Below are 25,426 nucleotides of genomic sequence, written 5' to 3'. Positions count from 1 at the left end.
ATAATCTCTCAAGGAACAAACTCCTCGACTGAATCATTGCCTAAGCGTTTGTGAAATGAAAAGGCCAGACGATGTCGATGAAACCTCGACGTTGACGATCAGTTGGTGAAACGAATGTTATACCGCTCAAACGGCGACTATAATATTTAATATCTTGGCTTTGGCCACCACCTCGTCGATAACGAAATAGCTTCATTTCTGGTATAGCAATAGCCTTAAGCGGCTGGTCCAACTGGCAGTATAGGACGGAGAGGAGCACTCCCGTTCTTGGCTCGTCGGACCTGTCTCTATGTGTAAGAGCTTGGGTCTCATCCCTAAAAACTTTACCCCTGCTGTTGGTTAGCAATACGACCCTATACAAGGCCTAATTAAGCATTTTTGCCCTATACTGGGTGCTACGTAAGAAAACAACCCAATCATTATCTGTCGCATATAATTCGCTTGGCGCTGATGAGTAGCGGAATGGGGTAAAACTCCAAAACACCAAACGCGACCCGAGACGGATCTGTCACAGAAACGACCCCCCGCACCAGAAGTCGTTTCACAGGAAACCACAGCGCTATAGCGACCATGGTGATCGGATCTTGAGAAACCGAAGCGAATGCAGGGCTAGACTCTCAGCCTGAGAGTAGCAGTCGGCTTCTTCAGCGGCCGTGTTTCGAACATGTGTTTGAAGGCTTGTCTTTTCAAGGGGTCGCAGCAGCCTTTGACTGATGTACTATAATAAGAGCATGCTCGTTCCACGATAATCAATTCTCGTCTCATTCCCATATCTCATTCTCATTCAGTTCTCAATTGTTTCTTCGTGCTTCATTCTTTTTGCACCTAGATTTCCTTTCATTGAAGGCAGGCCCTCTTCATTATTCGAGTCCCTTTAATCAACTAAAACTAAAACCGATTCAATCTCTGGCAGATCATCTCTACCTATTTCCTTATACCATACCAGTTTAATACCCAGAACGACGTCATGAAGACTTCAACTTTCGCCCTGGCCGCCTTTGCGCCTATGGTTTTTGCCGCCCGCTTCCATGAACGACGAACACATCCTGAGCCTGAGATGCCCGCAGCACCTGAGATGCCTGCCATGGAGCACCCTGTTGCTGCACCGGCTGCCCCAGCTGAGCATCCAGTAGCCGCTCCCGCTCCCCCTGCTGAGCATCCCGCTCCTCCTGCTGAGGTCAAGCACCCTGCTGAGGTCGTCGAGGCTCCTGCCAAGGTTGTCCACCCCGGTGTTACCAAGGAGTCCAAGACTGAGATCATCATCATCTGGCACAACGCCGGAGCTGGTGCCGAGACCACAACCGTCAACGAGAAGGTCACAGTTACTCAGACCATCACCAAGGGTGGAGAGGTTATCGAGACTAAGCCTGCTGAGGCTGCCCAGCACACTGTTACCGTTGGTGGCCCTGGAGGTCTTGTTTACCAGCCCGAAGAGCTCCACGATATCCCTATCGGTGACACTGTCGTCTTCGAGTTCCTCTCACAGAACCACACCGTCTCTCAGTCTGGCTTCGACACCCCCTGTGATGCTATGGAGGGCGGCATGGACTCTGGCTTCATGGCCAACCCCAACAACACTGTGTCTCCTCCCCCCCAGGTTGCTATGCAAGTCATGGTCGACACTCCTCTCTGGTTCTACTGCAAGCAGGGCAACCACTGTGGTCAGGGTATGGTCTTCTCCATCAACCCCTCAGCTGAGAAGACCCATGCCAAGTTCAAGGAGATGGCCATCCAGCAGAAGGGTGACGGTAAGCTTGCTCCCATCCAGGGTGGTGAGCCTGCTCCTCCCGCCGCTTCCAAGCCTGCTGAGGCCGCACCACCCGCTGCCGCTCCTCCCGCTGGCACTGATGCTGCTGCCGCTCCTCCTGAGGCTACAGGAGTTGTTCCTGGCAAGGGCACTGTTGCTCCCGACGGCAGCTGTGTGTGCCACGTTTCTTGCGCCGCTGGTGCTTTCCCTGCCGCGGCCCAAGGCATCAACTCATTTGGTGGCATGGCTGGTAAGTTTGAACCATACAATCTTTACTCATTGTAACAAAGACTAACAATATCTCAGGAGCTATGCCCTACAACCTTGGCGGTATTAGCTAAGTAACGACATGATAGACGAGGAGTGTTGATACCACGGAAGATGCTTAGTACTTGTTTGCGATGTGTTATTACTTGAATGTACCATTTATGGGTTTTAGACGGTATGGATTATTTCTTTGGGTAGCCTAGATGGCATTTGAAATCTTCACGGGTTTGAAGATCGGTATAGTTAGTTAATGGGACAAAACCTATGGGACGAAACTTAATTTTTGATCATGATCTTTAAATGTGTGCCTTTCATCTCGATAGTGCCAGAAGTGATTCGTTGTTTAGGAATCGACTGTCTTTGTGCATCGGGTCGAAAGAGCTTTCGCATCTAGTGTGATATGAGTGAGGCAGTTCTCAAAGTGTAGTAGCAAACAGTCTTCTCGGTATGAAAAGCCATGTTTGTGGTTGTGATTGTACATCAAGGGGAGCATACTCCTCGACTTGCCGTTCCTGGTGATATGCACACCGACACCACGGCCGATTAACACATTTCTGATTTGCGGGAAATATGTTCCTAAGAGCAATCAGAAGATAGTTGACATTGCGCACGACATTGAAACCATTTGTCTGTGAGCCATGTCCTACAAGTAGAGGTTAAGAGCGAAAGAGAAAAAAGAAGGGACCCTAGAGCTGCGTATTTAGCCATCACGAGCAAACATCATCGCAAAGATGTATTCAAGAGGCTACCTATGTATGTAGTAACTGTTTTTTGAAAGACAACCCAACCCATATTATTGCACCACTTCGCCTGTGCTACCCAAAAGTCGTTTCGTTTCGTCGCTGAAAAGAATATCTGATCCCGAACGTTCCCCCTTTGCCTCTGGCCCTTATCTTCCATCTCTTGCAGTTGTGGTATTCCATGCACATGATTGACGATATTTTTTCTTCAAGCCAGAGTGGATAGTGTTCGTACATCATATCGCAGCATTTATTTCTTGGCCTCAGCGGCCTTGCGAGCCTCAGCTATAGATTATTGTGTTAGTATTCACTTGTTCAAGGAGCAGCAGCCTCTTGGTTTGTGGTCGTCGCATTATAGGGCTCGTTTTCGGGGGTTGGGGGTGGTTCGGACATACCAGCAGCCTGCTTCTGTCGCATAATATCGGCGTTGGACTCTTTGGCGTGCTGCATTTGAGTACCGCTCATGTTGGTCTTGGTCTTCTATAAGTGCGAAACATGCCATGTCAGTTCATCATCTGCTGCGCATCTCTGCCTGGGGTGAGGGCATCAATGGTAAGACTAACCGCATTGTTGTTCTTGAGGTTCTTCTCACGAGCCTTCTCACGCTGGTTGCCACGAGCCATGATGACGGTTTGAAGCAGGGTACTCTTACAAAGAAAAATCGAGAAACAGGGGTATTCGACCGTTAAACGTTCGTATTCAAGCAAGAGGTGAAGAAGAGGGAAAAGAGGAAAGGTCGCGACACAAGCGGCCAGACCGTCAGATAAACCTTAGGGATGGGCCTGGAGGCTGTGCCCTTTCCGTTTTGGTGGAAGTCCTAGCCATGGAGCCAATCGGAGGGCAAAGTTTCAGGGAAACCTGAATGGCCTCGATTTGGGTCGATCGGTCGACACTCGACACAGGGTAAGCAGCCGTGACAGGTACTTTGGTTTTGGCTGAGAGTTTGGTGTAGACTCATGTACCCTGGCTAGACTGATCAACCCACTCAGCTCTCGCTTACGCAGAACCTCGCTTTACTGGTGGTAGTGTTACCAAGCATTTATTACGATGTTATACGGGTATGTAGACTTCACTGCACATTGTGATGCACACTTTGAGAGTACATTCAGAACAGGAATAAGTGACGTACACAGGTTCGGTTTACTGCACAAGGGACGGTTAGGTTCATAGCCAACAAACATAATCAAATTACACATGATATTGAAGGCTTTGCGGGTTGATTGGATACACTCGAGGCACGAACCAATGAAGCATGATTATGCCATTTTAACTTGAACTGGAACTCAAAATAGACGCCTGGCAACAAGATTTAAAATTGTCTTCAACGTAGGTTTACTCAATGCTCTTCGACGAAGCTGCGGCAATCCGTACACAAGCGCTTAACTAACACGAGCCGATGTCTAAAATAGCATCGCGCCTATGATTCCAATCCTGGCGCTTCATCTCAGTCTAGGGTCTAAAATAAGCGACCAAGATATGCGAACACGAGAGTTTGGCTTGGTAGGTATTTTGGATAGTCGGGACGATTCAGCTTGATTGGAGAAAGCTAAGAACAAGATGGTAAATTGAGATAGGTACTGAGGTACCTAGGTAGGTACAGGTATCTAGAACAGTGAACTGGAAGATCTGACGCAGCAACAGAGCATAGAGCCCCCCACAATAGTAACAATTTTACATGGAAGCCAATGAATTTGAATAGAAACTCTACGTATCGATGTCAAATCCCTGAGACAGTTTATATCTGTGAAAGTGCAAGATACCGCAATTTGTCAGTTGGATAGCCCTGCTGAATCAACATCTGGAGTAGTCTCAGAACGCCATGAAACAGGACCCGAAGCTACGATATTGGCTTGCAATATATTGAGAATGATAACAACGCATCAATGAAACTCGATGACATGATTCATCTTTTATTCATCTGTTGTTTTTCCTTTGTGAAGCGGACCTTAAACCATGGGCCAAAACTGTAGACTACCTCTAGACCTCTTAGCGCTGCCCAAAGATGACTCCACTATAAATGCCCTGGCCCAGGTCTGAAACAACGTTTCGACACTGCACAACCAATCGTCCACCTTGTAAACCCCGGTCTCGCGAATGACTATATGCCAAACCACCAGCGATATCGCCCAAACTCCAGGAACACAGCGGTTGCGGATGAAATTGCACGAGTACCAGACTTAGGCGCTGCAATGGGTCCATTGGCCTGCAATGCTGCGACCTGTTGCTGCCCATCTCCTGGTTGCACTCTCCACTCGGATCAGGGAACCGCTGAAACGAGTCTGAATAGAGGCTCGCTCAAGGCCAAACATCACGGCCATGATACAGATACGCCAGCTCTGATCATGTTGAAGCCCGAGTGGAGCCCAACATCAGAGTCAATCGTTGACGCGATTCGATGCGGATGAGATCGAATCGTGAGTCGCTTCGCCTTGCGGTTGGCTCCTCGAGTGAGGAACAACCCTTAGCTTCTCTTGATTGCTTCGCTTTTCTTGATGGTGGTTGCAGGGATGGACAAAAGCCTGTTCAACATGCCTGCTGCATCTCTGCATTGTCTCTTACAAATTGCCCTTTGTACTATACAGCAGTCTTTTCTCTTAAAGTCTGCCCTGGCCAACTGTTCAAGCGAGCCCCTCTTCTATTCTCCCATTGTTCTCCATTCATTCAAAGCCTAACAATAATGGTGTTCAATCACCTTTATTGACACCCTTTATTCCTTCTGTCATTAATTCCCTTCTGTTACTACCTATTGTTCACTTATTGACTGTTCGGACCGGTTCCACAATCATACAACTTTCATTTGTGCCTCATCAACTCACTTACTTGTATACCCTGAGCCACTCACTTACTTACACTTCGCCCTTTCACTGTCTGGTCATTTTCATATATCTACCCAGATCACCTCTCTACCCAAAGCAAGAGTACACAGTAAGTTATATATAGAGAAACTGCAACTATAGTCTCATTCTGACCCTTTCTCTCAGCTTCCTGCCTTTCGATCACTACTTTCGAATCCGAACCGAACTCTCTTTTACACCCGAAGACTCTATCTTACTATCCTAAACAACAACTTCTCCGACCATGTTCGGTGAAAATATCCGCGGTCCTGGCATGATTGTGCTTCAGGTCATTCGCGTCCTCACAATCATCAGCCTTATCACAGCCGCCGCCGCTTGTTGGATCCTCGTTATCAAGATCAACCGATCTGCAGGGTGGTTTTTCTTCGAAGCCATGTCCTTGGTTCTCACAAGCTCCGCGACCATCTTCCTTATTATATCCGAATTACCTTTCTGCAAAGGTTACTTTCAGAAGAATTGGCCTGTCTTCTCCGATGCTCATGGCCTCACTTGGCTGGGTGCCGGTCTTCTTCTGATTGGATCCAATATCCTTGGAAAGCTCAACTCTCCTTACAACCGCGACGACAAGATCGGACTCCCCTTCTGGCGACTGATCTTGGCAGCCGGTATTCTAACTCTCACCTCTGGTGTGCTGAACATCATCTGCTCTATCATCTTCCGCGACCGCGATATCAACGCTCGCATGATTCGCGCCGATGGTTCTCTGGCTCGAAGCCGAGACGACTCGAACTCTTTCGGCAAGGCACAGTCCAACTACACCGCATCCTTCAACGATGAACAACCTAAGAAGAAGTTCATGTCTTTTTTCTGGAAGAAGGATGACTCCAAGTCTGGCTCTCTGCGACGTAATATCAGCCAACCGATCAGCCGACCACACATCAGCCACCCCATGGCTAATGACCATGATGTTGAGCGAAACGCACCCGCCAACTACCATCATGAGCGAGACGACGACTCCGAAATGGACCGCCGCAGCCCGATTGTACCTGAAGTTCGCCGTCCTGACACAGCTCTGCACCCCATGAACATGCGAAGAGCTCCGAGTCCAAGCATGTATTCCGAGGCCCGCATGTCCCGGTTCTAAGTCAGTTGCGAGGGGAAAAGGGGATTTATCAGGGCGTTTAGTATATGAAGGAAAAACGGACAGAAAATTAAGCGGCGTTTAGGGGATAAGGAGTCAAATACCCAGAGGTCCTTGGAGGACCTATATTTACAACATTCTTTAATTTTTTCATAGCAAGCTCTTTCAATCGTTACATCGTGATCTCGACTACACACACTATGTACCCTATTTTCTTGTGATTTGTCTTGACCTTCCGTAGAATGTCGTCCTTCCCATGTAATGTCAGGACTTGGATCCGTCTTTGCAAGACTCCGCTTCTATTATTCAGGTGTCATTGGGTATTATATGGTCTGGATGCCAGCTATATCTGATATTTTGCAATTAGGTTGTATAGAAATGTTTCATCAAAACAGACCTTGGGCGCTGTCACGCGAGTGACCAACATGCTTCAGAATAGAAACTTAAACACGAGAAAGGTATTTAAAGGTCCGCCTTCCCTACTACACAGGGCCCCGGTTCTTCTTTCATTTAATTTTCTCGCAGACCATGTGGCCCTAGGTCATAATAAAAGAACAAAGAGTACAAAGGACGGGTTGACAGTCCGAGAGTCGACAAATATTTACACCTCAAAAGAAAGTCGTAGCAGCAAACAAAAATAGGTATTCATTTGTCACTATTGCCGGAGTAGGGAATATATGTAAAGAAAACCTTTTCCCTCTTGGAACCTGTCTCAAGATTTTGGATAATCGTTATCTTTCTTTATCTTTCGCGTTTGAGTCAAGACAAGACCATTTTGTTGAAGTGGAGCCTCAGGCATCCACCATCCTCCTTCCTGAGCTCACTCGACGGGGACTGTACTGTACCTACCTAGCCCGCGCCTGCCTCTCACCTAGCTTCGCCTAGCCTGTCCCAAACATCACCAATACCTTCGTTTCGCCTCACACGACCAGTTGCGCCCGTCTCCAACATCACAACCATGTCTGGAGACTCTGCTGAGGTGGCGGAGGATTACCGCCTTGCCTTGGAAGATCTTTCTGGCAATCTGCGCTTCGAGATTAGCAACCTGACTGTTATTGCTCGAGAGAATACTGAACATGCCCTAGCGATCGCGGAAGTTTTGCAGCAACACATCCTCAAGGTAAGTAGTGATCCAATGTCCTGTTCGAAAGGACGTGTTCTTTCCTATTCTGTATAATCGCTAATCCTCGTTACAGGCGGCTCCAAGCAAGAAACTCCCAGCTTTGTACGTACTAGACTCGATTGTCAAGAATGTTGGCACCCCATACACGCTCTACTTCGGTCGCAATCTCTTCAAAACATTTATGGAATCATACGCCGTAGTCGATCAGCCCGTGCGTCGTAAAATGGAGGAGATGCTTAGAACATGGAAGGAGCCTGTTCCTGGATCTATGGACAGCAGACCTGTGTTTTCTCACGAGTTGGTGCGACCTATTGAGAATGCGCTCTTGAAGGCACGAGCTGCAACAATGCCCCAAGCGGGAATGATGCCTGGGCGACCGCGATCTGCTGTGCCGCATCGTGACACCCCGACACCACCTGGAATGAGACTCCCACCGGGTCATCCAGCTCAACAATACACATCAAATGGAGGACAGTCATTGAGCAATGACATTCGGAATCTAATTGTTGCCACGCAGGCGGAAGCCTCGAGGAACCCCCATGACCCTGGTGTTCAGACTAGATTAAGAGCACTTCATGACCTGCAGGGCATTGTGAACAGCACTAGCTTGCCCCCGGACCAGCTTGAGCTCATTAAGAACAAAGTAACTGAACTTGCTGCTGTAAACATGATGGCGCCTCTGACCCAAAGGCCTGCGCCTACTCCTCCTGTGCCTGTTCAAGCACACTCTATCCCAATGCCTCCTGTGTCCGTAGCCCGTCCTCAGCCCGCAGCCCCGGCTCCGGCGCAAGAAGGTGTGACGCTTGATGCGCTCTTGGGCAAGGGAGCGCTGGCAGCATTGATGGCAAGACAGTCGGCCACTCCTCAAAACTCGACACCCACTCCGCAGCCGCCTCCTGTTCAACATGAACCACCAAAGCCAGCAATGCCTGCGATGTCTGCGATGCCAGCCATGAATATACCAGGTATGCCTATACCAACAATGTCAGCAACACCGACCATGCCAGCAGCATCTACACCGGTGCCACCGCCAGCTGCAGCTTCAGCAGCGCCATGGAGTCTCCTTGATCAACTACGAAAGTCAGGCCTACTGCCACCTACACCTACACCTCCGCCTGCACCAGTACAGCAAGGCGGTATCAATGTGGCCGCTCTGAAGCAACCCTGTCAGTCTTCCTTGATCCGACAGCTACATAACGACTTGGGCCAACCTTGCACTCAATGCGGTCGACGCTTCCGCGATGATGAGGCCGGGAAGAAGAAGAAGATTGCCCATATGGACTGGCATTTCCGTGTCCACCAACGAACCAATGAGGCCGAGAAACGAGGCATGCACCGGAGTTGGTACGTTGACCAAAGTGTAAGTACTAGTCTCAGCCCCGAATCGCCTATATTATAGTTACTAACAAAAATGCAGGAGTGGCTTAAGTCAAGAGAGGTCATCGATGTTGACCACGTTCCAACGACTGAAGACGTTGCCGCGCAGGCCGTTAAAGCATCAGAAGCCGCCAAGCCCAAGTACATCCCCGTTCCTGACCCGTCTCGTGGTATCAACCTTGTTTGTCCAATTTGCCAGGATCGCTTTGAGAATAAATGGCTCGACACTGCACAGGAATGGGTATGGCTAGACACAGTTCTAGTCGGTAATCGTGCATATCATGCTTCATGTCACGCAGAAGCAACACGGGATCGCGAAAATACACCAGTGCTGGGTAAGAGGAAAGCGGAAACGAGTATCGCGTCACCCAAAGTACGATCTCTCAAGACTTCAGCTTAATGGGATTGGAAGTCAGTATATCATATACTATATCAACTTGGCGACAATCGGCGTTATGGAATTAGCATTTGAAAGGAAGGGATGGCGGCAGTTGCGCATTACATGGAGTTATGTCTCAGGGCTTTTTAGCATTTTTAGTCAGCCCAACTATTCAAAGTTGTCGCCTTGGTTTTGATGAAAATAAACTATTCTTCTTGTGTTATATCTCTGAAATAATTCTTTGGTGTTAATGTTTGTTCTTGTAAACCTGGTGAATGGAAGCTAGCCAGTGAACTACCGGTTCTATGGAGCCGAGAGCGGGCCGCCGTTCCTGGATTGGTCCCCACGAATTCACTCAACGCGGACCTGAACGCGTTCCAGCTGCGTTCCACTGTAATTTACTCCGTTGTCGACCTAACATTACTCCATAGGGCGTAGTGAGGTACAGCTTTCAACCTCTGGCAGCCAGCTTCGATTCTTCAAATTATAACTTTGGAGTCAGCCAACAACCACACGACACGACACGAATTGACAACCACTGCTGGGTTGCACAGCCAGTAAATTTTATCCGTCATCATCCGGTCATCGGCCAAATTGAAGCGACCATGGCAGTTGACTGCCCAATCTGCAACAAGCCTGTAAAGCCGTCTGAGATCAACAACCACATCGACTCAGGATGCGAGAAATTCGTGATAGATAAGGAGAAGGATCCAACGCCGCCGCAGTCACAGACAACTCAAAGTAATTCACAAAAACGAAACGCCTCGAATTTCTTTTCTACGCCCGCCCCGAAACGACAAGCTGCTTCTGAAAACCGAACAGCTACGCCTGTTAAAGAAGTTTTGCAGCCAATAGCAAGGAGAAAAAGAACATTTGAAGAGGGTCCTGGCGATGGGCTCGGAGGGAGCACAAAGGACGCCGACGATGCTACGAATGGGGATGCTGTCAACGGAACAAGTGGCTGGGATAAAGCAACCGAGCAAGATGGAAGAGTGACGAAAAAGACAAAAACACAACGAGCCGCGCCCTTAGCTGAAAGAATGCGACCACGAACCCTTGACGAAGTGTGCGGACAAGATCTTGTTGGGCCGACCGGCGTTCTACGATCCCTCATCGAGTCGAATCAAGTACCCTCGATGATTCTCTGGGGTGCTTCAGGGACAGGAAAGACTACGATAGCGCGCTGTATAGCACATATGGTTGGCAGTCGGTTCATTGAGCTCAATGCCACTAGCACAGGGGTCAGTGAATGCAAGAAGTTCTTCCAGGAGGCGACCAACGACCTTGCTCTTACTGGTCGCAAGACGATTATCTTTTGCGACGAGATCCATCGCTTCAACAAGGCCCAACAGGATGTGTTTCTCAAGCCCGTCGAGGCTGGCACTGTGACTCTCATTGGTGCTACGACGGAAAACCCATCTTTCAAGGTAGCAAGCGCTCTGCTCTCACGTTGTCGTACATTCACGCTCCGATCTCTCACAACTGAGGATGTGGTGCGCATTTTGCAGCGAGCTATCAAGGAGGAAGAGGCGGTATATCCATCAACACCACTTCTGGATGAAGCCATGGTCACATATCTTGCCCGTTTCGCTGATGGCGACGCTCGCACTGCCTTGAACCTCCTCGAATTGGCTCTTTCACTCACGAAACGTGATGGCATCACTCAAGAGGATATCAAGGCCGCTCTTACGAAGACCCTTGTATATGACCGTGCAGGAGACCAACACTACGACACCATTTCTGCCTTCCACAAGTCTGTACGAGGAAACGATGCCGATGCGGCACTCTACTATCTTGCCCGCATGCTTCAATCAGGCGAGGACCCTCTATTCATCGCCCGGCGCATGGTTGTCATTGCCTCTGAAGATGTCGGACTGGCAGACAACACCCTACTGCCTCTCGCAACGGCTACATATACAGCCACGCAACAAATCGGTATGCCTGAAGCACGCATTCCTCTCGCACACTGCGCCCTTGCACTGTGTAACGCTCCTAAGAGTACCAAAGCGTACCGCGCTCTCAACAACGCCTACGCAGCTCTTCGTGAACCAGGTGTGGCTGGTCTGCCTGTGCCTCTTCATCTGCGCAACGCGCCTACACGACTTATGCGTGATATGGGATATGGAGCTGAATACAAGTATCCACCAAACTACCGTGATGGACGAGTGAAACAGACGTACTTGCCCGACGACCTTGTTGGGCGTCGTTTTGTTGAAGACCGGGATTTGGGTACAGAGGTCGACCCGGATCTTGAGATGGGTGGAATATAATTTCACTGATCGGATATAGAATAGACTGGAGAACAGGAAAAGGATGAAAAGCGTGGTATGCATTGTATAGGAGTTCGGATAGGTTTGGGTACCCCATTTGTGGGTTTTGTAATATTGTACTTTTACTATAGGACACTCAGGTCGAGATGATAGTCTCGCAATTACAAGTCGTAACAATACGACGAATGTTATCATTTAATCTGTTGTAATATACCAGGAGCGATGCTCGATGACCATGCTGTTCGCTATGTAACGCCTATAAACCAATGCTCAAAACGCCGCCTCCATGCTTGTTCGTATGTGTAGATTCTTAATCATCATCCTGCGTCAAGTCTATAAATCCAACATCGCTCACCCGAACAACGTTCGCTCTGACCCCTTTACGCTGCAGAGCTGCTGTCTCCCTAGCTATCAACTCATCCCGCTCTTCGGCGTCTACCTCGACCTCTTTGAAGAAACCAACAGCGCTGGCCCTTGGGATGAGTAACTTCTTCTTCCGCGCAGGGACAGGGCTGGGAGTTGAGTTTCGGGTTGGTGGAGGATACTCTTGTTGTCGCTTGTCAGGAGATGCGGAGGCGCGGGAGACGAGGGACGAGAGTGGAACAAGATCAGATGAGTCGCTATCAAAGTCATCGTCAAAAGTTGCCTTTGCTTTGGGTTGTCGTCTGGGAGGTGAGGGCCGAGTTGCAGGCTTTGTGAGAGAAGGCTGGGAGTAGCTCGGGTTCTTGGACTTTCTAGTGAACATGTCCATGGAAGTCTGCTTTAACTTAGCTGGCTGGGACGACTGAGAAGAAGCTGCTTGCATCGAACGTATGCTACTTCGCGTGGTATCTTTCAACCTTTGCGGAGAACCGCTCGAGGCAACAGTTGTATGCACCGTGCCAGACTGTCGCTGAGAAGCAGAGGCACGAGCCCTTGGCGGTGGTGATGGCGAAGGGGGAGGCGACTCTGCTGCGCAGGGCGGACTAGATGTGATAACAATCGCCTGCTGTGATCCGTCTGTAGAGCTTCGGGTCCTAGGCGTCACCTGTGAGCTGGCAAGTGACCAAGGGGTTGCAGTCTGCCTGGTGTGGCTCTCCGAGGTGGACATAGGTTGCTTACTTGGCTCCAAAGGTGACGGTATGCGTAGGCGGCGGGTTCTTGTTGCACGGGTCGGCGAAGTGGTTTTACTTTCCTTTGTAACAGTCGTTTTTGAAGCTGCCGTAGATGTAGCATGAGGCTTTGTCGCTCGCACAAACTTGTTAAGTGCACCAGCAGGCATCCCTGATTTCGTCTTATCGGTTTTCTTCGCTCTCGGCTGTTTTGCTTCCCGAGGGCCCCCTTCTCGAATCTTGGCTTTTATCAAGGCCTGCTGAACAGCAGATGGCTTGCAGGGTTCTGCCAAGGCGTTTATTACCCAAACACCCAGTGGAAGGGAAGGATCGTATGGCTTGCTCCGACTCTTTGCGTTTCCAGACACTTCAATGTTCTCTGTGTCTTCCACTTCGTCATCACTGTTTAACGCAAGCCCGGTTCGAGCTTGTAAGATTTCTTCTTCCTCTTCCTTGGACAGGTCGATTGGAACAACATCAATTGGAATATGTTGTAGTCGAACAACAGGAACCATGTCATGGTTAACATCCTTTTTGGCAATCGTAACGCCTTTAATAAGTCCTGCATGGTCTTCCCCCCCTGCAGCTTGAAGCTTCTGTACAAATGCTGCATGAGATAAGACCTTTAGGAACTTCAAGGCACCTATCCGATAATCCCAACCAAAGACTTCGCGGGTAAACTCCCGTAACTCCTGGGCCTGGATCTCGCCTTTCTGGTGTATCTTTTCACGAATTCCATCCAAGCTCTCCAGTGGTGAAACAACAGGGTGTGTGTAGTAGCGCAGGATTTTGAAGTCGGGAAATGTTTCTGGGATCATCAGGGCCTGGTTTCGTCGTTTGAAAAAGCCCTTTTCGTTGGTGCGTAGTTCGTGTATCAAAGAGTTTCTCCAGACCTGGAGCGCGTTCTTATCTGCTGGCTTTAGACGACAGAGCTCTGTACCAAACCCAGCTTTGGCGGCTTCGAGAGCCACCTTGACACCACACCCAGGAAGCCCATCAGGGTTGTAGTCGCCGCCGCTCATCAAAGCAACTAGCACCATACCCTCTCGATCAAGACCTTGCAATCCAAGCTTTAGTTTTTCCGCATCGAGAAGTGAAACGTGTGTGGGCTCCGTGGCCCGTTTCGACTCCGGTGACCATTTTCGCAAGACTTTTGTGCATCCAAACATCAGAGCATCAACATCCTCAGTCAGAACCATATCCACGATTCCATGTTGCTGTAGAAGAGCGCACTCTGCCTCTGCTTCTCCCGGCGCATCGTGAATGGTGCAGCCAAATAGTCGAACCAACCTTTTTGCCTGTGCGTTTGCAAATGAGCTGCCGCGGCTGGATTGCTTGTTGCGCTTGATTGCGGGCTTGTAGGGGCCGTCGAAAACGAAGATAGGCTCGACTGGACATGCTAGGAGGCGAACGAGACGGTAAAACAAGGTTCGGATTTCAGGATTGGTGCCACCTGGGTTTCTGTTAGAATATCAGGTAGACAGCACTTTGGGTATATGGAATATGTACCTTGAGCTGCCTGATTCTGGAATTGCCAGATCGCAACGTCAATAGCAATTCGCAAAGGCCGTCCATGCTTCTCCAAAGATTCAGCGGCGAGTTTGAGTAAGGCGACTCGATCACCTCCACCAATTTCTTGATGGATCCTGAAAGAATTAGAAAATTATAGATGAATATTCAGGAAGTCTTACCCCTTGATGCCCATTTCGACTTCAAGAAGCCCACCAAGAAACCTCGGCCTGCCCCTTCAATTTGATAGTCGATGATGTATGAAGGTGGAAGTTCACGGTCTTGGCCCCACCATGGGAATTAGCAGAAAAGCTGAGACCTGAGCTTAGGGGGAATAAGATAGAGAGCCTGGAGCCGATCTAAGCTCCCATAAAGTGGCTAGATTATTTAGTCTCTTATGTTGGTAGAGTCAAGTATTCTGACCTCAAGGCCCACGTCGCTGCGGTTACCACAGCCAAATGTTTTTGTAGGCGGCAGATCGGCGCTATAAACGCCGACGTTTAAAGATGCATCAACCAACCAGCGTGAGGTTGCACGGCTGCGCCCAGACCAGGGCATCTCTTTCATCCAACGTCGACAATCAAAGACCAAAGAAATAGTAGAGAAAACACAGAACAATTTCACGACATCTCATCAGCTATGGCCTCAGACGCGGCATCTACTACGCTCGCACATAGAAGTGTCGCTAGTATTCGTGGAGGTGCTCCTCAGGGGCCTGGTCCTTCTGCTCCACACACTCCAAACCGCTCTTCTGTTGCACCCGTACCCAGCTACGGCTCACCATCAACTATTCGTGCAGATGACGAGATCATTGTTGTTGAGATAGGATCACGACACGTCAGAGTTGGCTTTGCTGGCGACACGTCTCCCAAGGCGTCCCTTCAGTGCAGCCCAGAAGATCAACGTCGAGCTGGAGACTTTCGAGGTTGGCAACAATCAAAGCCGGCAGCTGGACTGCAATGGTCAAAGGAGCATGAGTTTTGGCGATATGATTTGAGAGAAATTGAGCTCGGTGCGTTCCAGGATAAGCTGGAACGTATACTTCATGATGCTTTCTCAAGGTAGGCTATTCTCAAGCACGAAGAATAAGTACTTACACATCAAAGATACCTACTCATTGATTCTCGACCAAGAAGGATCGGCTTAGTACTGGACTCTGGTGTGCCAATACCATTGTTAACAGCCACTTTGGATATCATGTTCAACAGATTTCAGTCACCAACTGTGTCACTAATGTCGACACCTACCATGTCAGCCATATCAGCAGGTGTCCGATCTGCCCTAGTTATCGACATGGGCTGGGCAGAGACTGTGGTCACCAGCATTTATGAATATCGAGAAGTGAAAACTACACGCACAGTCCGAGGTGGCAAAGCTCTTCTCGATTCCCTCTATACAACCATGGAGGGCTTAATACCAGGGGACCATGACGCTACCAAGAAAAGAGCGATTGGTTTCAAAGAATGCGAAGATATCATGTGCCGCTTGATGTGGTGCAAGCCATCAGAGTTCCGTTCAGCCCAACGGCAGTCGACCCAGCTGGAAACTGTGGACGAGCAAGAAGAGATTGAAGCCGAGTCAGCGCAATCTGGTCTTCCAGCTGGAGTTGCCCAAATATCTATCAACACTGCATCTCGTCCGTTGACGGTTGACCTTTCCTTTGAGAAGCTCTCAGAGATTTGCGACGACACCTTCTTCGATCCTTCAGCAGACCGGGCGACATTTGACGACGACGAACTCCCACTGCACCTCCTCTTATACAAGCATCTTTTGCAACTACCGCTTGATGTGCGCGCCATCTGCATGTCACGGATCATGTTTACAGGAGGTTGCTCCAATATCTTGGGCATCAAACAAAGAATCATCGACGACCTAACAGCTATTGTGAAGAAACGAGGATGGGAGCCAGTATTTGGAAAAGTCGTGGACAAACACAGAAGCACTACCAGGCTCCATCGACAATCTAGTACCACATCTCCAACAGAAGGATCACCACCCTCATCAAAAAACGAAGACGAGCATGACCCGTCTCCAAAAGGCGCAGCCGATAAGAAGCACGAGCCTGATCCAATTGAAGCAAAGGTTGAACGACAGCGAGAAACGGTTCCACAAATGAAGGGCCAGATACGCGTACTCAAGACCCTTGGCCCTTGGATCGGCGGAAGCTTGCTTTGCCAACTAAAAGTGCCCGCTATGGCAGTTATCGACAGAGAAGCCTGGCTACAGCATGGTGCGAATGGAGCTTCTCGACCAAGTGAAGTCGATTACAAGGTGCAACAGAGACAGAGCATGCAGGCAGGAGGATATAGTCGTGGAGGACATCATGGTAACTGGACTTTGGGCGTCTGGGGCTCGATATAAAAGCCTCGATCCAGTTCAGATGATGTGAATATGGCAAAGCATCTAAATTGGTTTGTCTCTTATGATTAAATGGTCAAGATTTCTGATGCTATGAGGATTCGACGAAGTGCACGAGAACTGTAGACAAGCATACCCAGGTCATCCACCTATCAGTCCAACACATTGCCCAAGCAGATACAGTGATTGATAAGCTCAATTGACTTAATTGCCATGTTTTCTACTTTGCCAAGAATAAAAACGTTCCCAATATGATGATGCTGATAATACCGTGACGGTCCGGGACGGCTCGGGTAATTGCATTAAGCAAGCTCTCCACTGTTAAGGCTTCGACCCCAAACTTGCTGATCAGCTCCAAGTACCTCAGTCATGCTTCATATGAGCTGCTCACTCACAACTCAGCAGCCGCCATGAACAGGACATTATCGGGCCTGCGGTGTCGCAATTTGCAGCCGAGGCTATTAAGGACTCACCCAGCTTTGACTCGTAGCTTCGCAGACGCCAAGCGACCACCATCAGCGCCAAAGCCTATTGTCGATATCAAGCACATTCGTCAACATGCAGACCTTTATCAGCAGACTTGCGTAGAGCGCAATTATCGCAAGCAGGCGCAGAACCCAGCTAAGATTCTAGAATTGCATGCAAGATGGCAGGATCTTCAGCGACAAGGCCGCGCACTGCGTGAGCGATCGAATTTATTGAGGCGACAACTTGCGAACCCGGCTACTAGCAGCGGCGATGAGGATCTTAAAGAAGTGCGACAATTGACCCGCGAGCAAATCCAGGATGAGGCTCGACAACTGAAGCAGAACCTTTCTTCAATTGAGAAGGGAGAATCCGAGGCAGTTACACGGATGGAAGAGCTTGCGCTGGAACTACCCAACCTCACTCATCCCGATACTCCCAAGGGAAGTGAGTTTGAGGTGATGAGCTATATCAACGATCCACCCACTTTCAAAGAATCTCCTGAAGACAAGATTTGGCGCTCTCACGTTCACATTGGAACTGAGCTTGGACTCTTCGACTTTGCTGGCGCTGCTACTGCTTCAGGATGGGGCTGGTATTATCTTCTTGGTGAAGCTGCTCAACTTGAGCAAGCTTTGATTCAATTTGCTCTTGCGACAGCGACCCGTCATGGTTGGACACAAGTATCGCCTCCCAGCATGGTATACAGCCACATCGGTGCGGCGTGCGGATTCCAGCCTCGTGATCTGAACGGCGAACAACAGGTCTACACAATCGCTCAATCCGCTGACGATGCTGAGCGTGGTGTCCCTGAAATGTGTCTTACTGGAACCTCCGAAATCGCCCTTGCGGGAATGAAGGCCAACACTACCATCGACTCCGAGGATCTTCCCCTTAAGCGCGTTGCTGTCTCCCGCTGCTATCGTGCTGAAGCTGGTGCCCGTGGCGCAGATACCAAGGGCTTGTACCGTGTACATGAGTTTACCAAGGTCGAGATGTTTGCTTGGACAGCACCAGATGAGGACGCGGCTCAGGATATCTTTGATGAGATGCTCGACATGCAGACCGAGATTCTTCTCTCGCTTGGCCTTCACTGCCGTATTCTTTCAATGCCATCCCATGATCTAGGCGCCTCAGCAACCCGCAAGGTCGACATGGAGGCCTTCTTCCCCAGCCGTCGCGACAACTGGGGCGAAGTCACATCAGCCAGCATGTGCACCGACTACCAAACCCGCCGTCTCGGCACAAGGACCCGCGTTGATGGAAAGCTTGCCTTCCCTTGGACCGCCAACGGTACTGCTCTGGCTGTTCCCCGCGTGATAGCAGCTCTGTTGGAGAATGGATGGGATGAGGAGGCCAAGACTGTCGCCGTACCAGAGTGCCTACGACCTTGGATGGACGGTAAGGAGAAGATCGGTCTCGGTGGACGCCGCTCGAGCGTGGACCGTGTGTAGGCTTGAGTCGGAAGGAACGAAGCATGGCTTGATTCCGTGCGTGTACGAATTGAGGATTTACAGAAGGCATGGATGCTATGGAAATGGATATCTTTTTTAATACGAAGGCCGCGCGTGGTCTCAGTCGAATTCAAAATATCAGCTTCAAAAACACTTCCTCAGCGCTGTGACAGTCTGACACGTAGATGGGCATGTTGGTGCGTATATATTAGTCCATTCTCTATACGAAGGCATCTTCATCACCATATCAAATGCTTCACCTTCTTCTCCCAACCTGGCATCCGAAACTCCAATCCTGGACTTCCCCTCCACCAGTACCATCCACTCATCTTCTTCATAGCCCCAAGCCACCCCAGTTCTCTTCTCCTCCACGTTCTGCCTCTCGTACCATCGTCTCGATGCTGCACCACGTACACTCCTCCATCAGACGCCGTCGTCAACCTCGCCTCTCCACGCTCTGGATCCCCGCTGCTGTGGTATTCCCGTCTTCGTGGTGTTCGGTTTGCTTGAAATCGCTTATTGTGATCCAAGTCTAGGATCTCGGTTGCTGCTACTTCCATCCACACATCCAAGGTCCGGAGGTGATCGGCATAGATGACCAGGAGTGCTACAATCGAACACAGGCCTGATGCTAGCCAGAACACCCAAAACGACGATCCTTCAGGTCCGTATGAACTCTCGATAGACAAGATTCCAGATACAACCGTCAATGGAAGTAAGAGGCCACCCAAATATGCTATGCGATCAAGACTTCGTGCGTTCGTGTCCTTGGGTTCGTCTTGCGCCTGTTGAGCATGTGCTTGAAGAGCAACCGTCACCGAGATCTGAATGCGTCTTTGAAGACGTTCTGCAAGATTTGCCCAGTCGGCGGATGTGATGCTACTGAACTGACCTCGCCGTTCCATGCTTCGTGCGTTGTCGGCATTTGTTTCAATAGCACGAGCGATAGTCCATTGAACGTCTACCGAGTCAGATCCCAGAGGAGGCAGAGAGTCGAGCTTCTGAAGCCAGGTGTCGTATATGAGCTCTGCCACCAGGTCTTCTATGGGTCGGAGTTCGACAAGTGTCTGCCACAGGGAGTCTTCCAGTGCGGATCTTTTTGGGGGACGTTTCCCCTGTTTGCTTCTGTCTGGAACAGTATTGCTTGGAACTCTAGCAGGTCGATAGGGTGGCGATGATAACCGAAATGGAAGGCCGTCTAGAAGGAGAATAGGAAGTCGTTCTTTGACCATGAGCGATGCACGGCAGATCCTGATCCCCTCGTCTTGATCATCATCACTCTCATCATCCTTGTCTTTGTTGTCACTATCATCAGCATCAAACTTTTTCCTCCTTATTTCCGTCTCAGGAAATTCCCAGATCCATCCTCCCTTTCTCTTGTCCAGTTCCATCCCAAGCAAGACGCCCACGTCACATTCGTCCCTTACAAGAGCAATCCTCTTCCAGCCCGGTCTTTCCACTGCGCCCGTCTCTTCTTGGAATTTCTCAGCTGTGAATATTTCCTTCTGTCGACAGTTCTGGGCATTCCATTCTAAGATATACGGTCTACCAGAACCTGGAATTACCCGATCTGAGGATCGCCGGCGAGTTGTCCGGTGTCGAGGCTCCGGCGCCGGAGGATATCGTGACATCTTTGCTCTTATCTTGTTTCAGCGAGTTTAATGGCTAAATCGATCACTCTCAAAGAAAAGGTCCGGCCAAGGATATTGTCAATTATGAACTTTCTGAGACTAACTTAACCCCAATATTGGGGAGTTTCACTCTTTTGACTCTTTCACTATAACTCTCTCCGAAGCCTCATGAGCACAAGACTCGTCATGCGAGAAGTTCACAAAGAATTCTTTCTCCATAATTTTCCAAGTAGATGTCCTCTATCCTGAGCTTTTCAGGGTTCCGAAATGTCTCACCAGGCAGATGCTCCTCTAAGCCTCCATATGCAAGTGTTCGGGTATGGTCATGTGCCAACTTCCTAAGCGCAGATGACCCAAAAGGCGAAGGAACCTCAGCACGCGACATTTCTACCTGTGGAGTGTAATTACATAAATAGCCTGTGACAACTACTCGACGGAACCCGAATCCCACGGGGTTGTTCCTGGGTCTGTTGGAATAGGTAAGCGGCATGTCAATAGCATCTTCATCTGCTTTCTCGATTCCTATCACTTGTGCTGAATATCCAAGACGTACCATCAATTCTGTCTGTATCAAAATAGCCGTCGTTCGTGCATGGCTCGTCATCTTTATTGAACGGTAACTTTACATGAAATGGCTCTTTCCCGCTCTTCCCTTAACGCCAGACCAGACGCCATTTTAACAGCGACAACTGTAAATAGGATGTGGAGACTTCCTGTTTTGTCTCTTTCATTCTTCCCCCTTCGCTCCCTTTTCTCGTCCCCACATCCCCTTTCTTCCGTTGCTTTCTCCCCCCCCCCCTCTCTCTCTCCTTCTAACCAGCGATCTTCCTAAGGAGTGTCAAGTGTGTCGAATGACTGAAAAAGAAAAAGAATAGACGCCCCAGTGCAAGAATTCCAGATCGTAATCCCATGCGTATACGTACGACAACATGTCCAATCGATGATGAAGGCTAACCAGTAATGACAATGCTTCGAATTTCTTCAGTGAAGTCTGCGTTCCAAAATCAACGGTGGTGATCGTCGTCACCATCGTGATGCAAAGTGACACTGTTGAACTCAAGGAATGGGTCGGCAATTTCACCACCAGGAGTGGCCAGTCCACTGTCCAAAGGCACTCCCTTCAAGTTCATAGCCCTTGAGCCTGAAAGATCAACACTCTCGCTCTCCTTCACGTTTCGGAAGTTGACAGTATCAACTCCTCTTCCAGCATGGGGGACGATCGGTGGCTTCATATGGCGAATCAGTGCCCATTGTGTTGTTCTAAAGAATGGATGCGCCTTGATATCTGATGCACCAGCTCGGGCGCCAAGTCGTCGGTTCTCGTCTTTGATAAGTAGTTTCCTGATCAAGGACTTGCAGAGGCTGTGGCACGGTTAGAAATGGTCAGAGCAAACTCTTTCACTTGAGACTTACTTGGAGATCTGTGGTGCACCAGCGTGGTCGGGGAAGGGAATATCTTCCCTCAAGATGTTGGCGAAAGTTGCGTTACGGTTCTTGCCCTTGAAAGGTGTTGTGCCGTAGAGCATTTCGTAGATAAGGATGCCAAGAGTCCACCAATCGACTGCGCTTGTATGGCCACTACCCTTAATAACTTCCGGAGCAATGTACTCCTCTGTGCCTACAAAAGAGTTGGTTCGGAAGTTGGCAATACATGAACGTGTGTCGATGGTTGGTAAGGCGTCTGTTCGAGCTCCATTCTTGCCAACGATCATGGTCGGCTTGCCACCAGGGTCTGACTGCTTGGACAAGTCAAAGTCCGAAAGCATAATATGACCCGATTGGTGAAGCAGAATATCTACAAAAAGGGTCAGCTGTGCATTTGTAAGCACTATTTCACAACATACTCTCGGGCTTTAGATCTCGGTAGATAAATCCCATAAGATGCAGGTACTCCAGCGCTGCTGTCACTTCAGCAGCGTAGAATCGAGCATCCTCTTCGGGAATGCATTTTCCAGGGCGCGTTTGGAGAGCGCGGAAGAACTCGCCACCACTGCAATACTCCATACACAAGTAAAGGTAGTCTTCTGACTGGAAAGAGTGGTATAACGTGACAATGAAAGGGTGATTGCTTGTCGCCAGGATTTCCTGCTCGGCGAGAGCTCGCTTGATCTTGTTTCGCTTGATCATCTCCTTCTTACTCAGTACTGTAGATAGTTAGTTGTAGTCGCAATTCAAGGTCTGACATATTAACATACTCTTCATGGCATAAAGCCTACTACTCTTCTTCTCCCTCACGAGATAGACTTTACCAACGTCTCCCTTTCCAATAAGCTTTATCTTGTCGAAACTAGAAGGGCTAACTTCAACGTTTCGGACCTTGATCGAATTGGAACTATAGGTTCGACGGAAGGCCATTGACATGTTGGGAGCTGGTAGAGCAGCAAGAACGTCGTCTGGATTGGCATGCTTGGACATTTCTTCAGTTTGAGAAGTCTTAGCCGATTCTATGAGGCCAAGCGCGCCAGAGCTTGTAAGAGGATCCTTACCAAGCTCGGCAGTCGCAGGGCGCTCATTGTTGGGGTCGTTCTTGGAAAACAAGCCTTGAGCGTTGGGTGCGCTGGCGACTCTTCTAAGTCTCCTAGCAAGCTCCTCTTTGGTCTCGCTGGTAGCCTGGTCGGTTGTAGTGGTGCCATCCGGTGCTTGGATCTTCAGACTTGGCGTATCCGGGGGGCTCGGGGGAACAGAGTCGGAATTATGGTGACGCAGTCCTGGTTGGCCTTGATGGGCAAAATAAGGGTTCGCGTGAGCCGTAGGGCTCATAGCCTCCTCCAACTGGTTGCCTTCGCTTGCCACGGTGTGCGCGCGCAGGCGGCCAACTGTATTACTAAAGAACTTTGTGTGACGAGATTTCGAGGGATCGGGTGTGGTAGCGGCCGAGGTCTTTTCTTTTTCCTTTTCTTTATCCTTATCGCTAGAAGCACTGCCAGTACTACCTCCAGTGTTCATACGGAAGAAATTGCGCAAACGGTGGCTGACCTGGCCGCCGGTGCCATTCGAGTTCTTTTGGGACGGCATCGCGAGACTTAGAAACGGCCGGGTAGGTGGGGACGGAAAGACTTGGTAGGGTTTCGATTAGAAATTCGCTGCCATATTCAACGGCTAAGAGGTGATTGAAGATGAATAAAAGATCGGCGTAAGGAAGAGCGGCAGTATTGATAAAAAGGGAGGAGGGAGGAGGAAGGAATGACGCTGGCCTTGAGACCTGCTATGGGTCCTGATGAATTGGATTGGAAATGGAACGGGCCATGCATGGATGGGGATGCTCGGGGGGCGGCGTCGGAGCTTTCTGCCTGAGGCATGACTAAGATTTCCATCGGCGTACCAGAAAAATCAACCGCTAGAAGCATGGAGACGGAATGACTTGATCACTTTACACCGATCTAGACCGACATCTAGACTATTTTATTTTGGCATCCCCGGTCGTAAAACAGTACGGAGTAGCTAATCTAAGCTCAGTATCCTTAGGCTTAGCTTGGGACTTAGGTACCTCTTCAGCGGCTGTAACGCCTCGCCTTGTGGCTTAGAGAGTCAGAAGGTCGGGCCTGGCCGTCTGGGGACCTATCGTTGGTCTTGGTAACGTTAGTTTTAGTGAGCTTGGCTTTATCCATATTACAAAGCTGCCTAGCCCGATCTCGCCTCTTGCAGCTCGGCTTCCCCCCAAGTGCCCGCAAACTCCGAATGTTTCGAGCGGCCAATGATGATCTCGGTTTCAGCCAAAGCATTCAGTTTCTCTTCAATCTTCAGCAAAAAGGAGAGAGGTCCCTTGGGTTGTCTTCGGAATGTTGGCTGTATAGACTAGATCTCCAGGGCTGGCGAGCCACTAAAACGACAAGTTGAAGTCAGTGTTACGCTAGAATCAAGAGGCGCCGATAGCCTAACCTGATCGGAGCATAATCCTTGTAGCCTCGATAAAGGTTCCTGTAACCTGCAGATTATTCTGTACCTTGCGTCTCTTCTCTAGTGATGACAGAATAAGTAGAATGCTCCTCGAACAAATGAGGCGACTCATTAAGCCATAATTAGAACATAGGCCCATGAGGCATGTCAGATCAAAGGCTTGGGAGGGTTACCCTGTCTGTGAGACGATGCCAAACGATATCCGCTTGGTTTAACACCACTGGACTGGCATTGAAGATTTGAACGTGGCCGGGACCTAGTACTGACCCCCGTCGTCCTAAGTCTTCACTTCAATACTCTGTACAAATATGGGCAATGCTTAGGGCTGTTCATGTTCATCGCCGGCTTTCAATGGTGGGTGTTCGGATGATATTCGTGGCTCAGCTACCCTGAAAGCAGTGACATGACAGCGGCTCGACCACATTTCAAGGATTATCAACACTAGCTAGCCGTGCTTTCCAGACCATCCAGGCTGTGAAACAAACCTGAATATCGATTAATTCTACCGTGGATTCATGGAAGTGAGGCAGTACGCATGTTTATGCAGATCTTGAATCGTCCTGGTGTGTTGATCTGAATGAAGCAAGCCTTGACCCATACGCATGATATCATAGCTCGTTTACAGAGATGTTCCTCGCAAACCACCTGTAAGTGCCAAGGTTTCCTGGGAAACTCACGACAATGGACAATGCGCTTTCCGGGTTCCCTGGAACGCACCATTTTGGGAGCAATGAGAGCATACGATTTTTGTTTACCTCGAGATTAGTAGTGCGTAAAAGAAGCAGAACAAGGTTTCCCATTCGACCGCCCCCATATAATCTGGATACTCTAGATGACTTCATCATTGTATTCTCGAAGCAAAAGACCCTTGGGTATAAGCATTTCTAGGGGCACGGATGTTTTGATTGGCCCTACACCAAATAAATACGAGGCACCAAGAATGACCGAAGTGCAACCGGATGTACAAGCCTCGTGAATATTGTGCTGGTTTTACGCCGATATATAGCTGGACTCACGATTAGCGGCAGCAAGTCTATATGAGTCAAATTGTTATCTTCATATAGTACATACGACCAAAGGTAGTGGAAAATACGGGATCCCGTCCGCTCTCCCATAGTCAAGCCACTAACCGGCGGATTAGTAGTTGGGTCGGTGACGACCAGCGAATCCCCGCTGTTGTAT

General features: G+C 49.4%; 9 protein-coding genes across 9 annotated transcripts; 5 read left to right on the top strand and 4 right to left on the bottom strand.

Moving 5' to 3' along the window:
• Window positions 1-967: 967 nt before the first annotated feature.
• Window positions 968-2,088, top strand: FIESC28_00529 (uncharacterized protein; the record flags this gene model as incomplete). The annotated part of the gene is made up of 2 exons (XM_031154680.1): window positions 968-1,997; window positions 2,054-2,088. The coding sequence occupies 2 exons, from the start codon at window positions 968-970 to the stop codon at window positions 2,086-2,088; spliced, it is 1,065 nt and encodes a 354-aa protein (XP_031021260.1).
• Window positions 2,089-3,004: 916 nt separating this feature from the next.
• FIESC28_00528 (uncharacterized protein) lies at window positions 3,005-3,377 on the bottom strand (the record flags this gene model as incomplete). The annotated part of the gene is made up of 3 exons (XM_031154679.1): window positions 3,005-3,039; window positions 3,150-3,234; window positions 3,318-3,377. 3 exons carry the CDS (start codon window positions 3,375-3,377, stop codon window positions 3,005-3,007), a joined length of 180 nt encoding a protein of 59 aa, XP_031021259.1.
• Window positions 3,378-5,832: 2,455 nt separating this feature from the next.
• Window positions 5,833-6,693, top strand: FIESC28_00527 (uncharacterized protein; the record flags this gene model as incomplete). The annotated part of the gene is made up of 1 exon (XM_031154678.1): window positions 5,833-6,693. One exon carries the CDS (start codon window positions 5,833-5,835, stop codon window positions 6,691-6,693), a length of 861 nt encoding a protein of 286 aa, XP_031021258.1.
• Window positions 6,694-7,648: 955 nt separating this feature from the next.
• FIESC28_00526 (uncharacterized protein) lies at window positions 7,649-11,839 on the top strand (the record flags this gene model as incomplete). The annotated part of the gene is made up of 4 exons (XM_031154677.1): window positions 7,649-7,810; window positions 7,887-9,173; window positions 9,231-9,563; window positions 10,001-11,839. 4 exons carry the CDS (start codon window positions 7,649-7,651, stop codon window positions 11,837-11,839), a joined length of 3,621 nt encoding a protein of 1,206 aa, XP_031021257.1.
• A 310-nt stretch (window positions 11,840-12,149) lies between these two features.
• FIESC28_00525 (uncharacterized protein) lies at window positions 12,150-14,635 on the bottom strand (the record flags this gene model as incomplete). The annotated part of the gene is made up of 3 exons (XM_031154676.1): window positions 12,150-14,383; window positions 14,440-14,576; window positions 14,622-14,635. The coding sequence occupies 3 exons, from the start codon at window positions 14,633-14,635 to the stop codon at window positions 12,150-12,152; spliced, it is 2,385 nt and encodes a 794-aa protein (XP_031021256.1).
• Window positions 14,636-15,078: 443 nt separating this feature from the next.
• On the top strand, window positions 15,079-16,800 carry FIESC28_00524 (uncharacterized protein; the record flags this gene model as incomplete). Its single annotated transcript, XM_031154675.1, has 2 exons — window positions 15,079-15,475; window positions 15,623-16,800. The coding sequence occupies 2 exons, from the start codon at window positions 15,079-15,081 to the stop codon at window positions 16,798-16,800; spliced, it is 1,575 nt and encodes a 524-aa protein (XP_031021255.1).
• Window positions 16,801-17,207: 407 nt separating this feature from the next.
• Window positions 17,208-18,716, top strand: FIESC28_00523 (uncharacterized protein; the record flags this gene model as incomplete). Its single annotated transcript, XM_031154674.1, has 1 exon — window positions 17,208-18,716. One exon carries the CDS (start codon window positions 17,208-17,210, stop codon window positions 18,714-18,716), a length of 1,509 nt encoding a protein of 502 aa, XP_031021254.1.
• Window positions 18,717-18,955: 239 nt separating this feature from the next.
• FIESC28_00522 (uncharacterized protein) lies at window positions 18,956-20,347 on the bottom strand (the record flags this gene model as incomplete). Its single annotated transcript, XM_031154673.1, has 1 exon — window positions 18,956-20,347. One exon carries the CDS (start codon window positions 20,345-20,347, stop codon window positions 18,956-18,958), a length of 1,392 nt encoding a protein of 463 aa, XP_031021253.1.
• A 1,004-nt stretch (window positions 20,348-21,351) lies between these two features.
• FIESC28_00521 (uncharacterized protein) lies at window positions 21,352-23,362 on the bottom strand (the record flags this gene model as incomplete). Its single annotated transcript, XM_031154672.1, has 4 exons — window positions 21,352-21,709; window positions 21,761-22,142; window positions 22,192-22,491; window positions 22,543-23,362. The coding sequence occupies 4 exons, from the start codon at window positions 23,360-23,362 to the stop codon at window positions 21,352-21,354; spliced, it is 1,860 nt and encodes a 619-aa protein (XP_031021252.1).
• Between the last annotated feature and the right edge of the window lie 2,064 nt (window positions 23,363-25,426).

The sequence above is a fragment of the Fusarium coffeatum genome (assembly GCF_003316985.1).
Source record: "Fusarium coffeatum strain FIESC_28 chromosome Unknown BRIP53273_contig_12, whole genome shotgun sequence".
NCBI lineage: Eukaryota > Fungi > Ascomycota > Sordariomycetes > Hypocreales > Nectriaceae > Fusarium > Fusarium coffeatum.
This window is presented reverse-complemented; position numbering and strand designations above follow the sequence as displayed.